Source organism: Glossina fuscipes, unplaced genomic scaffold, assembly GCF_014805625.2.
Source record: "Glossina fuscipes isolate IAEA_lab_2018 unplaced genomic scaffold, Yale_Gfus_2 2, whole genome shotgun sequence".
Classification (NCBI taxonomy): domain Eukaryota; kingdom Metazoa; phylum Arthropoda; class Insecta; order Diptera; family Glossinidae; genus Glossina; species Glossina fuscipes.
Window position 1 is genome coordinate 3,704,088 of NW_023998416.1, and position 12,470 is coordinate 3,716,557.

General features: G+C 30.5%; 1 protein-coding gene across 1 annotated transcript in view; it reads left to right on the plus strand.

Annotated features, from left to right (window-relative positions):
- Nucleotides 1-12,470, plus strand: part of LOC119632828 (scavenger receptor class B member 1) — a 38,120-nt gene that overhangs the window by 15,015 nt on the left and 10,635 nt on the right. The window contains exons 2-7 of the mRNA XM_038025950.1: nt 97-188; nt 1,929-2,089; nt 2,226-2,370; nt 9,678-9,878; nt 9,967-10,194; nt 10,280-10,404. Coding sequence (XP_037881878.1) covers nt 97-188; nt 1,929-2,089; nt 2,226-2,370; nt 9,678-9,878; nt 9,967-10,194; nt 10,280-10,404 — 952 coding nt within the window. The remainder of the gene's footprint in view (nt 1-96; nt 189-1,928; nt 2,090-2,225; nt 2,371-9,677; nt 9,879-9,966; nt 10,195-10,279; nt 10,405-12,470) is intronic.

Here is a 12,470-nt window from a genome sequence, read left to right on the forward strand (position 1 = left end):
TACGATTTTTTGTTTCTCTTCCTTTAGATTAAGATTTCATTTTTTTTTTTTGTTTTATATAAAGATTTTTTTTTTTTTTTTGAAATTTCTTTTCAGGTTCATTTCTGCTTTTAGTTCTTGGCATTCTAGCAATATGTATCGCGATTTTATGTAAAATTGTTCATCCTTACGATATGATCTTCAATTGGGTGAGTTATTTTTTTGAAAAACATCTTTATAAACAGACTTTAAATGTTTTTATAAATATCCTTATATTCCTCTGTTTATCTGTTTGCTTGCAATCTTCTGTTTGTCTTTAATACTACTGCGATCAAAAAGTAAGACCAAAATTAAAAGCACTATGACAGATGTCCGTCTCAAATTTCACTTTATAAGCATCGTTTCAGTGTTTCAGCTGCACTTGGCATAATACAACACAAAGAGCATTTATTCCGATTTTTTATAATACTTCTGTGAGAAGATGATTTCTAGCCATCAACCGGTCAAGAAACGCACTATGAGACTTGAATCTGCGCATGCGACTCAGAAATAACCGATCTATCACGCGAATAGCGAAAAAGTGATGTTTTCTTCGATTATCATGGTGTTGTGAATTATGAATTCCTTCCGCCCGGCCAGACTGTTCGCAAAAAATCTAATTTGAATTTGAAGATTAATTTGAAAGAAACAAAATAGTTTTGAAATAATAAATAGATTTAAAGACGAAAAAATTAAATTCGTCTCACTTTTTGAACACAGAGTAGAGTGCATCTGAAATTCCCACCCTTTGAATTTGATAGTCAAAAATGTTTATTATTTACTTAGAGGTATCATTTTAAAAAATAATCACGTCATACAACTATTATTTTACGTCCTATGTGGCAAGTGATGCCCGTCTACTAGAAGTAATCCTTGCCTACATTTCGGGCATAGCAATGTACTGTAATGTTAGAATCAAATGAATTCTCGAAAATGTAGCCCAATGGTATCAAATTATCAATCGTCATGGTTGGAGAGGATTTTTTCTGGATTTTCGTAGTAATGAACGGGAGCGTTTTGTTATTGAAATACTTAGCGACATGAAAAAGGCCTGACTACTCGAAATACTTTTGTTTAAAAAGTCACGGTAATGGTGGTGATTTTCAAGTATCCAATCACTGAATATGCAGTCAAATGTATTTGAAAACCTTTTAGTAGTCTTTATGAGACGTCATTACAATGATAGCTATATGTTCACAATTCAAAAATGGCTGGAAAGAGGAAATGAAACTCCTTTTGAAAAGTTGTTGGATAAAACTATAAATTAACTAAACGCGCAAGTCCTCAATACTTTAAATTCGCTGCAAAATGTTTTCGTTCATCTGGAAACTTTTCCTCAAGCATTTAGCCAACATTTGTTAGGTATTTTAGTAGTAAGGCCGTAGCAATCCGATACAAACTACGAATTTTTCGATCAACAAAATTTTTGATATTTTCGGAAACTTGATTTATGGACCGGCATATGTCTTCACCGTTGTTTCTTAGTATTTGCGAAGTGAAAACAAAGGATAAATGCCTAGATGGGCATCACTAACGGCTTTCGGAATTTTACCTAGATTTAAGAGTATACACATCTGATTAAAAGCCTCTGTCATAAGTGAAATGAAAGAGTCGTCCTGAAATTTTAAAAATATTTATTAAATATTTAAATCGATTTTGAATCGAATGGTGTGCAAAAATTTTTTATCAAACATTAGAAAAAAATTTCTTTTATTACAATTGTCCCACAATCTAATTTACTTTGCAAAGTCAGTTTCACACAATTAGGTTGAATGCGTTCCACGCCGGATACTGTTGTTATTATTTTTAGTTTACTTTATCATTTTTATATAATATAAAAAAAAAATATGCATATGAAGAATGCTCGTTATATTTATATTTATATTTTCTGTATTTTATCTTTCTAATAGAAACTAATTATGAGAGAGAACAATGAAATGTTTGACTTGTGGGCAAAGCCACCAATTGATCTATATATTAAAATTTATCTGTTTAATATAACAAATGCCGAAGCTTTTCTCGCGGGACGCGAGAAGATGAATGTTCAACAAGTGGGTCCCTATGTATACAGGTGAGTGTTCATAATAAGGCAAAGAAGAATGCATTTCAACCCAAAAAAAAAAAAAAATAAGTTCTGTTTAGAGTTATTCTAAACATTTTTTTTTTTAATTGTTTAATTTTTTTTTTTTTTTTTCCTTTTTTAACAGAGAACTATTTACCCATGAGAATGTTACATTCAATGCAAATGATACCATGTCTGCGTTACCACGTCATCCACTCGTTTGGCAAGAACATTTATCTGAAGGCAATAAGGAAGATGATCCAGTTGTTATGTTAAACATAGCAATGTTGGTAAGTTATACTAACAGGATTTATTTATGGGGTAATAACAACAGCTGACAGCTGATGACAATGTATGTCATACATTAACTTCAGCGAGCTAGTAAATGTAGGATAAATTGTGCGCAATTTATGACGCAGTATAATTCGGAATATAGATTTTAGAATGGATGACGTAATTAAGAAATTTTCTTCTTATATAAGAATATGTTCACAGACTTGCGTTAGTTAAATGTCAGTTGAAATAATTTTACATTTCATCAGTGTTTATATCTATGCGAAATATATAAAAAGATAGATTTTAAAATAGCTGACAAGCTTCTGAATTGCTTACGTAATCTTTAATCTCAATTAATTCGTTGACATTTTAGACGAAATTGCTACTTAAACTGTTTCCATAAAAATTATTTCCCAAAAAAAAAAAGAAATATAAAAAAAAACAAAAGAAATTAATAAAAACAACTATCATTAAACTCGCGTGGTTTGCACATGACTGTGCCTATTATTATTATTTTAGCTGTTATTACGATTATTGACGTGACCAGTACGATAAACAAAACAGAGATGAAAAATAAATCAGTTTTATCTGCTTATTTAGCTACGTACATGCGTGAATGCGAACTTGTATATACATATACAGGGTGCGACAGAAGCAACTGCTCTTAATTTCATGGATTTATTTTATATATTAACATCTAATGTATAAACATATGCGTATACATCCGATCATCGAAAAGTTGCGGAAATGTTTGAGGGCACATCTGTCTTTCCGTCCGGCTATTGAATAATGGCAATAATGATTTCAAAACTTTAGCTTAGCAAAAGTTTCGTGATCAGTTTCGTCAGATTTAGTTCTAAAAGCCGATAAATGTCATTTTCTTCATTAATTATATCATAGAGCTTTTAATTTAGGAATTTTTGGCCGAAGGTAAAAAGATTTTCTTATAAAAAATTACTTTAGCACCAAATATCTAATCGTAATTGATATAGTCTTTCAATTTCCTAATCAATCGGAATGAAAAATATATCTCAATTCCAAGCAAACCCGTTGTATACAACAATCAGAAGGACTTAAGGTAGATCCATCTTTTGTTAAATCGATCGATTCACCATTAATTTTATATCAGTCAAACTCGTCTGTCTATATTCAAGCGACATGGCGAAACTTCGTACACCAACACGGTTTGGCTAAAGCACGAACGATATTCAAAATATTTCGAATCGGATCACTTTTTCAACCACTTACTTCCCCATCTATTTTGAAAAGTCTTTATATGAATAACTGTATTAACCAAGGTAGTGTAAGGTATTTAAAGCTGGCTCGTATCCCAATTTTTAATTTTTCACAAAACAAATGTATGAAAATTCATAAAATATCACCCACACCTTACATGGTAATGAGTGTAAGAATAATTTTTTACATAATTTTTAATACTAGTAAATGACTTTTTCGATCGCTCTCTATTTACCTATCCGGAATAAATATATCTTTTCCCATGTACCGCACTAACAGGTCAATAAACGTTAACTGGTTTTATTAAAAAAAAAAAAAAACAACATTTTAATAAAAAACACAAAAAAAAAAAACAACAAAAACATGTATAAAATTGAAACAGACTAACTGTCTCTACATTATATACCTACTTACTCATTATAAGCGGCATCAACATCATGATAATGATCATGATCATGATCGTCATACCTAAGCACAAGTTTAATGCGAGATATCGTAAATTTTCTAACCTTTTCCTACCTCAACAATTAACAATAATCTCATGGCCTTTTTACTAACAATATTTTACATTTAATGCATGCAATGCAATAAAGTATTTGACAAACTGAACGAGAATATAACAAATAAAGTCTATTGAAACAGCCTTGGGGGTGTAACAAAAACTACAGCATGTAATAACATATTCAGAATGGAAAATTAATTGATATATAAAAGTTATTTTTACTTTTTTTTTTTTTTTCTTTCTATCAATTCTTCCTTAATAAAAATTGAATGACGTGTTAAATGTCAGATTAATTCATTAGACGTGAATTTAGTTGGCGGCAAAAAAGATATATAGATATGTAGATGTATATGTTGTTCTTTTTATTGATTTCATTTAACTTGAAAGCCGAATGACTGCTACCTGTTTTAGAAAAGTTGTTTTTCATTTTAATATTCATAAAATAATGCAATAGGAAAAGTACTGAGTTAAATATTATATATTTTTTTTTTCCTATTTTTAGTTTTATTATTAAAATCTATTAATTAATAATAGATTTTTTCCAATAAAAAGAACATTTAATCCTCTCTTTTTTTACAAGTGAATGGAATTTTTTTTTGTTTTTTTTTTTTTTTTGTTTATCTTAAAGATTTAATTTCAAATAATTGCATGATTAAACAAAGTTTCGTGCTTGAGTACATGTCCAAGAGTGAAATAGTTTATGAAATATTCCAGAAAAGGGAGGAATGAAAACAAGTTTTATTGTCTTCATGTCGATTCCCAAACACTCGTTGCAAATACACAAACATTCTTTATTACCTACACCACCTGGTTTATAAGGTATACAAAGTTTGTTCGGATGAACGCTACTGTCAGATGGTCTTAAGACGGACACACCTTCAGAATCATTTTTTGAATCGATTTAAGCTCATCTGTCTGTCTGCGTATCTGATAAATACGGTATCCACATATTGCATAACAACAACATGCAAGTAAAAATTTTAAAGTCAACTTTCTCTCTTTTAAAAACAGATAGGATCGGACCATGTTTGTGATCGTTCTTCATGCAAAACTTTAAAGTTTATTTTGAAAGAGTCTTACGATATTCATAAGTTCTCGACAAAAAAAAAAGGCTAAGCAATAGTATTACGTAGAATTTCTTGAGCCCCAGATCCTATAACCTGTAACCGTTCCTGGGAGAACTAACCCTTCAAACCTGGTGAACAGGTCTAATTTTAATTAATATTTTATGATCGGTGCAAAGTATTACTTTGACAATCGAAATTCAGCCACAAAGTTCAATTTTTTGGACCATAAATAGCCTCACGAATAATCTCATGAATGATAAGACTTTGGAGAGCATAAACATATAATTTTTAAGATTTTATAGTTGTTAATTGGTCCCTAACAGCTATTTGGCATAAAAATTAAGCGCATTAAGTAAGCAAACTAAGATTGCAAAGCTATATTTTTTGACTCTGTCACTTATAAGGTTTCTTATCAAAGATATCCTTTCGCAAAGTTTAGTTCTTGATGGCAAAAATAGATGAAAAATACTAAAAAAAAGCCTTTAATAAGAGTGCAAAATTTGCTCTATTTTCATTATGTCAGGTCATGTGTTGAACACCCTTCAATATAGAGACTTCCCCGAAAAGCCTTCAACACGGTATAATTTTTGACTGATTTATCGCGAAAGCGAACAAATAATTGAATTAGCCGAAGTTGTGCAGTGTACTCAGCGATCGGCCTTGCTCTACGATATTTGTTTTTGCTTGTTTTGCCCTTCGAATGGCAAGACTATATATATTAAATTGTTTCCCTTTAATAAATGCCTTAACACTAGAGCTGCCGATTTTTTTGTAAATACTTAATCTTTGATGTTCTTTTTTTATGAAACCACCACAGTTGCAAAAATAGAGATGAGAAGATGAAATTGGGCCATTGTTGCGTTCCTTGATCGATTAAGGAACCAACTTTACAAAAATAGGTTTGATATTTTCCAATTTCCTGGAATACATGTTCTTTATGCCACCTAAAGGCAAACTAGAAAAAACTTGGAAGATTTATCGTTAATTATAAAAATCGGTAGATCGATTGGGATCATTTTTTGATGATATTTTATGTTTGTAAAAGTCATAAAAATATTTTGGAACATTACATGCGCGATTTTAAAAAGGGTCAAAAGAGCATACTGGGTACTTCTAGTGTTAGGGATTCGTTTCTTTGACAGCCGTCACAATGCGTACGAATGACAATAAGAAGTTCAGTGTTATTACAATTTAATTGTAACTTGTAATAGGAACACCTGTTTTCGTATTTAATCCCTGGTACGAGCTAGCTTTTAATATGATTTTTTATCTGATGACGTAAAGCTGTTAATAAGATGCAATAATGAAGTTTAAATACGCAGTACATTGTCGCACTTAATATTTACTGTAATGATTAGCGTCTAATTCAGAGAATTATGTCTGGAAGAAAATACCCTAGTGGACTCAATTAATCACGAGCGGAACACCTGCAATAATCAATAACAATTCATATCGGCGCTAAAATCTTTTGTGTGAACTCACATGTTGGTCATTTGAACCCTTTAGGTTTCTAACGATTGCCTATTGAAGCGGGATCGGCCTAAAATAAATGTTGAAAATTTTCCAAAAATTTGTAACAATTTTTTTTTTTTAATATCACTCGGGTGAAGTAAGAAAAGAAGATAAAAAAAATAGGTAATGGGTGTCGTCTAATGGATTGGTAAGTGCCTTTACCGACTGCGCATACAACAAAGCTGCGATCATGTACTACGCTCAAGTCGTACTCACCAATCCGCGAACAACAACTTCTTAAACGCGCATGGACCATTCGTATAATACAAAAAAAAAAAAAAAATAAATAAATAAATAAATAAATAAATTTTTAACCTTTTAAGTGAGATATTGTCAAATGATAGGGAAACACACTGACAGACCGACATGACAAAATCAATAAATTATTATATTAATAAATATTTGACCCGATATCACAGATAGAAGGATATTGTATGTAAAAGCGGAAAACTTTTGATGCTCGTCATTCTAAATAAATATATGTATATTAAAAAAATTTCGAAATATTTATGTAATTTCCGGCATATTTAAGGAATCGAATCATTGCTGTATTTATGCAAACAGCAAATAATTTTTTCAAACATTTTTATCAACTGCGGACGAACTTTGAATCTGGTGACAAGCAAACATTCGCAAAAATTTTTAATTGTCAATTGAATAAAGGGGAAAACTTTTGATGCTCATATAAAATAATATTTATAGTAAAAGTATATAAAAATCTATTTTATTTATTAAAAGCTACCGTTCTTCATTTGCTGTGTGCGGATGATTTCTTGTTTCAAATTTAAGTTTGTAGAGAGTAAACGTATACCGAATTTCGGCTTTCCATCTGAATTTTCATATTTGACCTGTTTTATAAAAACAAATTATAAAATAATTTTTATAATTTTGTTTTGTTTCTTTGCAATATACGTAGAATGTATTCGCACAAGCTTGTATTAAACCTAAGGAGATTAGGGTAATAAAGACTGTTTGTAGTGCGAGTTTATGTCGCTAAATCGTTTGAGTTTCCTCCGTATATATAATGTGGACGTCCGTATATATAATTTGGACGTTTTTTTTTTTTTTACATTATAAATGTAGATGTATGTATGTGTATAGCATGCATACACAAGTTCATGCATTCAACATGTGTGTTTATGTCCACACGTACACATACACATATGAATGTATCTTTTGCTTCTACTAGGTTATATGCTTTTTTTTCAAGCAACCATTATTTTGTGGATTTTAAGGTAAATTTTGAAAAAAAAAGATGTGTAAGTGCTTTGATAATGAAACACAAGCTTAGGCTTACCGCTGCTCTATAAAATTCTTGTTTCGTTTGTTAATTGTTTGTCAACTCTATTTTTGGAAAACCACCGTAGATAGATAGGGCATAAAAGCTCGACGAAAAAAAAAAACAATGATTTTTTAATGCAACATAGATTGCCCTTCAATTCTGGTAATTCTTGAACAGGTTTAACTTCAAATAATCAAAGAATTTGACTTAACGGCTTTTCCTTCTTCTCTTTTGTATTTCAAACATGTTTGATGTTTGATTCAGACCAGTTACTGGTCAAGAATATGACTTGTCCCAGGAGCGCATATTAAAAGTGTAAGTACAAGTGTCTTATATCTAAACTAATGTTAGTTTGCCTACGTGATGGAAGAGCCCCATTATTTCCAAGCAAGTCTTCGCGGCGTTCAAATGTCCGGTATTCCATCAGTCCATTTGTGATGCACTCTTTGATCAGTCGCAACATCAAAAATGACACATGGCCCATAGAAACTTGACTTAGTTTCCCCGATTAAATTTGAAATTTTATATTATATAGGTGGAAGGAGGCCCACAATTAGATGATAAAAATCATAATTTTCCTCCAACATCGAATATGACTATCTTCTGATTGTCTTTATTTATATAAATTGCCTAAAAATTACTAGATGCCGACTTTTATAAGGCAAGCTCACATCTTCCGGAGCCAGGTTTAAAAACTACTCTTATTAAATCGGCATGAGTTCATAAATATAATCTAATAGTCTTACATCACTTGGACTTACGAAATACGCGCACTTGTATCATCGCAAGCACAGGTGGTATACCAAAGAATTTAATCATTCTCAATACAAAGTACGCCTACATTGACGAATAAAGAAAAATTTAAAGCCAGCTTAAGTTTGGCAGGCCCCTCATCTGTCTTCCTATTACTAGAGTTATCAAAATTGCAAAAACTGAAAGACAGATTCAAGGGTTCATTCAGCTTGAACATGCATATTATAGTTGAAGTCTCTGTACAAGTCGAATAATAATCATAAGTAATTTGAAAACTGAAAGCGAATTTCAGCTAAAAAAAATTGATTTTGATGAAATCTTGGATAAGCTGACAATTTCTTGAAATTTTTGTCCTATACGTCTGTCAGTATAATTAAGATTTGAAACTGAATTTGAAAATGACATTAAAGAGACAAAAAGAAAAAAAAAAGCTGAAAGTAATATTTATCATTTATATATTTCTTTAATCGCGTTGTAGGGCCATTATAGAATCTTATAAATATTAAATGAAATATTTATTCGAATAATAAAAAGGGCTGTAAATCAAGTACAGCAATTAGGAATTATTTCAATTTTCAATTAAATGAAAATAAATTAAGAATTTTATTATGACCATTGCTTAATAATTTTATTTTATTTTTTTTTTTTTTTTATAATTATGTAAAATAAAAGTAAACTTTATAATTAGAAGAAAGTCCGTAATAATACTTTAGGCGGAGAATGGAAGTGAACAGCAATGGGATATCAAAACATTTAACATATATCACATAATCTACTGAAGTAATTAATGGCAACAATTACGCAGCACTATTTGCACCTCGAACCAATGTATTACCATAAAGCTTAAGCAGCTGTCATATTTCCATTCTATTACAACATATTTAATGAGATATCTATCGTGTAATTGTTATTTCAAAAATTAATTGTTTTGTAATAATTTGTTTTTTCTTTTTTTATTCTTAATTGCAGGCAATCTCTCACTTAACTGCTGATCGAAATATTATCGTACGTTTATCGTTGAATTCATTATTTAGTACCCTAAAGTCTGAACCTATTGTACGTATGACAGCCAAAGAATTCATGTTTGGCTATAATACAAAATTAATCTCATTGGGTAATACATTTTTGCCGAATTGGATCTATTTCGATAAAGTCGGTATTATTGATCGGGTAAGTTTTTGACTGAAATGAAAAGTTTAAAAAAACCAAAAAAGGTCAAGTAACATTAAATTAAAGGCTTTCCTTTTCTCTATTCAAGATGTACGATTTCGATAGTGATTATGAAACATTTTACACGGGAAGAAGTGATCCCAGTCTTTCGGGTTTATATGCTACCTATAGAGGTAATACAGATTTGCCAAATTGGCCGGAAAAACATTGCAGTAACATTGAAATGGCTTCAGACGGCAGTAAATTTCGTAGTTTTATTAAACCAAACGATACGTTAAAATTCTTTCGCAAGAGTATGTGTCGTCCTATTCATTTGGTAAGTAAATAAAAAAAAAAAAAAAAAAAAAAAAAAGAAAAGAAACCATGAACGAAGATTTTCTAAATTCATATATATGTTCCAGGTAAGGGCCGATACAGATATTGTAAATAAACGCGGTTTAAAAGGCTATCGCTATCGTTTTGAAGATAATGCTTTCGATAATGGTCGTTATAATGTTGAAAATAAATGCTTCTGCCGTAAAGGTAAGTAAAGGTTGCAATTATAAAAGATTTAAGCGAAAAACTTGTTTGAACTTTAGTTTCTCATTAGTAACGCATTTATATTCAGGAATTATTATTAGCATATGAATATTTTGTAGACTATTGGACTACACATACACATACATACCGATGTGCATGTAATTAATGACCTTTACAGGCTAATAGATTTTTAATTACATACCGAATACGCTTATTGAAAACAATTATACTAATAAAATTATATAAATAAATGTATTTATATACTTATGCGTATGTATATACAAATTACATTAAAAAATAAATTACGTTTGCAGATAAAAAGAATCTTAAACAAAAAATATATATGAAAAGATTTCGAACCTGCAAAGAATTTTAATTATTTTTATGATCAACACATTTTCCGAGGGAGATATTCCAATTTTATCATGTCGTTTGCAACACGCAATTGAAATACAAATTCGAGAGAGATTTTTTATTTTATTTAGTCTCAGAGCCCACTTGGTCGTATCTGTTTCTTCTCACCTTTCCAGGATCATAAAAATTGAAGTAAAATGCTGAACATTGATAGATTTACAAAGGACGTCAAATGATCTGACCAACAAAAAGGCTACCATAAGTCAATAGAAATGATAAATAAATCAAAATACATTATTATTATTATTATTATTATTATTAAAGAGGTACAGACAGCTACGAACTACAACGGGTATCGTTTCAAAATTTTGAAAAGTCTCTCCACCCAACTGTTTATTTCAAATATTTTCAAAACCGTAAAATCTTCGGTTGAAACTTGGGATCTTCTTTTAAGGAAAGCATTTTCAAAACCTTGAAAATAAAGAAACGTAGCCTGAAACTTGAAACCCACTGATTATATTTAAGGACTGATTTCAGTTACTTGTCAACTTGACATCAATAGCTAAAATCTAATAAAGTCTTCATAACAAAACCTTTTTTTGAATTTCATGACAACTGAGGAGAAAATTTTAACAAGTTTTTTATATTAAATGTAAGTCTTAAGGCCACAATTGTCCTAGGTAGGTCCTCAGGAGAGATGTGTATAGTTTGCTTACGTGTTTCGACGGGTATATTAAACACAATTGAATTAATTTAAAATGTTTTAAAAAATTTTCATATAGACATTTAAACAAATGAGACAATTTAGAGTTTTAGTTTTATTTTTGTTTTTTATATCCCATTAAAGGCTTTGAACTTAAAAAAAAAATAATAATCTACTTTTTGCAATGACGTCATTCTAGAAAACAACTTTTAGACGTAAAAAACATTACAAATAATAAAAAAAACACGCCATCGGCATATTTTCGTGTAAGATGAAAAATTATCATATAACCTGTCAAGGGAAAATATAATATAATAACAGCAATGAAAAAAGTCAGCAATTAGAGAACAGTTTATGTCATAGTAGTCTGAGAACTGGGACTGTGACCACCTCAATAGAATATGTAAATGCGATTAATTGAGTAACTACCAATAGATAATTACGATCATATTTTGTAAAATTTTTATTGATCTAACGTATCTCGAAGTAATTTCTTTTATAATTGGCCAATTCCCAACGAAATATGAGATCTCTGTATAGATTTACAGCGAAAAACAAATGAAAACAATGTAGTGGGTCAAGGCCCATCATTAAACATCGTACATTACTTCGCTTAATACAGTTGTTCATCTTTGCATGTAAGGCATTTTATGGGAAGTGGACGAAAAAGTCACCGGATCCAAACCATTTTCAGTAGCGTTTATCCGTGAGCATGCAAAACATGCCGGTGTAACAACCTTCATCAAAATATCTCAAAAATTCCAAGCTTTGTCTTAAGCGCAAGAAAGACAGACGGACGGATAAGCTTATCACTTTCTGTAGCGATCGGTATAATAAAAAGTGGGTACATCCCAAGTTTGAGCCCAACCATGTTTAACAGTGTTTATCCGTGAGCATGCAAAACATGCCGGTGTAACAACTTTCATCAAAATATCTGAAAAATTCCAAGCTTTGTCTTAAGCGCAAGACAGACAGACGGACGGATAAGCTTATCACTTTCTGTAGCGATCGGTATA